Source organism: Sorghum bicolor, chromosome 3, assembly GCF_000003195.3.
Source record: "Sorghum bicolor cultivar BTx623 chromosome 3, Sorghum_bicolor_NCBIv3, whole genome shotgun sequence".
Lineage (NCBI taxonomy): Eukaryota > Viridiplantae > Streptophyta > Magnoliopsida > Poales > Poaceae > Sorghum > Sorghum bicolor.
Window position 1 is genome coordinate 74,009,292 of NC_012872.2, and position 1,665 is coordinate 74,010,956.

The 1,665-nt window shown below is 54.9% G+C and overlaps 1 protein-coding gene across 1 annotated transcript; it reads left to right on the forward strand.

Moving 5' to 3' along the window:
- Window positions 1-1,382, forward strand: LOC8074129. The gene is made up of 2 exons (XM_002456962.2): window positions 1-263; window positions 374-1,382. Exons 1-2 carry the CDS (start codon window positions 17-19, stop codon window positions 1,093-1,095), a joined length of 969 nt encoding a protein of 322 aa, XP_002457007.1. The 5' UTR covers window positions 1-16; the 3' UTR covers window positions 1,096-1,382.

The following is a 1,665-nucleotide window of genomic DNA, read 5'->3' on the forward strand; positions in this document are numbered from 1 at the left end:
TCAACAAATTTAACTAATGGCTTCTCGTTCGTTGTTGGTGCTTGCCGCGCTCCTGGTCATGGCTCTGTGCGCCGCCGCCGCAGCAGCGCAGCAGAAGCCGCTGCCCCCCAAATACCGCACCATCAACCCGGGCAAGTACAAGAGGGATCAGCAGCTCACCTGCGACGATCCCAACGACAAGAAGGCCAAGTGCTTGGCCAAGTGCGACAAGCGATGCCCTAACCAGTGCGTCGTCCTCTGCCCGGGATGCAAGACCTTCTGCAGTACGTACCCGGGCATGCATGCATGCATTCTTTGCTTCTTCTCATGCATGCATTATATTTAGGTCGCTTCGTTTCCAATGAAAATCCAAACCAAACGTACGTACGTGCAGTGTGCGACTTCTACCCCGGCGTGTCGTGCGGCGACCCTCGCTTCACCGGCGGCGACGGCAACACCTTCTACTTCCACGGCAAAAAGGACCAGGACTTTTGCATCGTCACCGACGCCGGCCTCCACATCAACGCGCACTTCATCGGCAAGCGCAACCCGTCCATGCGCCGGGACTTCACCTGGATCCAGGCGCTGGGCATCCGCTTCGCGCACCACCGCCTGTACGTGGGCGCCCAGAAGACGGCCAAGTGGGACAGCGACGTCGACCGCCTCCAGCTCGCCTTGGACGGCGGCGCGCCCATCGACGTGCCGACCGAGACCGGCGCCGTGTGGCAGTCCGCCGCCGTGCCTGGGCTCACCATCACGAGGACCGCCGCGGCCAACGGCGTGCGCGTGCAGCTCCAGGGCGTCTTCGACGTCGTGGCCAACGCGGTGCCCATCACCCCGGAGGACTCTCGCGTCCACAGCTACGGCGTCACGGAAGATGACAGCCTCGCGCACCTGGACCTCGGCTTCAGGTTCTTGGGCCTCACCGACCACGTCCACGGCGTGCTCGGGCAGACCTACCGCCCCGACTACGTGAACAAGCTCAGTGTGAGCTCCAACATGCCGCTCATGGGTGGGGCGCCCAAGTACGTCTCCTCCGACATCTTCGCCACCGACTGCGCCGTCGCAAGGTTCGGCGCCGCTGGCATCGTCTCCATGGTCACAGCCAGGGCCTAGCTTTGCATGCTACATTTGTTCAGTTGTTACACGTTGCAACTTGCCGTTGATGCAGCTAGCCAAATAATAACCCTTTGGCTATATATGCGGTCATATATATAATAAATTTGTTTACCAATGCAATTAAGAACTACTTAATGTGCTAATGCATGGGGAAAAGAAGTTGATTTAACGTTATATTCATTGAACAACACCATTGTCTTAACCGCCCTGGTAAACGAGTACACATAACAATGTCCGAAGCTATTTTTGCTACAATCGAGTCACCAAAACATGTTTCTTTTTCTCATTGGTGGAGTAATTACTCCTCTTCTAATCGGGTTTAAAAGCAACCACCGGTAAGATCCCATTAGGGCAATAACAAACTATACACGTTTTCCATAAAAACCACATCAGCAAGAAACTATCTATAAAAATCATCCCATACAATGCAAATTTTTTTTCTAATAAATGTTATCTTTTTCTCTCACTCACTCACTCACTCTCTCTCCTAAATCCACGGTTGGCCACTGATGAGAGCTCGTGCTCACCGGTCACCATAGGGGAGCATGCACCGATGACTAGCGCCGA

Bases quoted from the DNA above. Each gene is read 5' to 3' on its own strand.
- LOC8074129 (XM_002456962.2), top strand. From the start codon at position 17: ATGGCTTCTCGTTCGTTGTTGGTGCTTGCCGCGCTCCTGGTCATGGCT. The intron at 264-373 runs GTACGTACCCGG...ACGTACGTGCAG, and splicing joins GGGATGCAAGACCTTCTGCA to TGTGCGACTTCTACCCCGGC.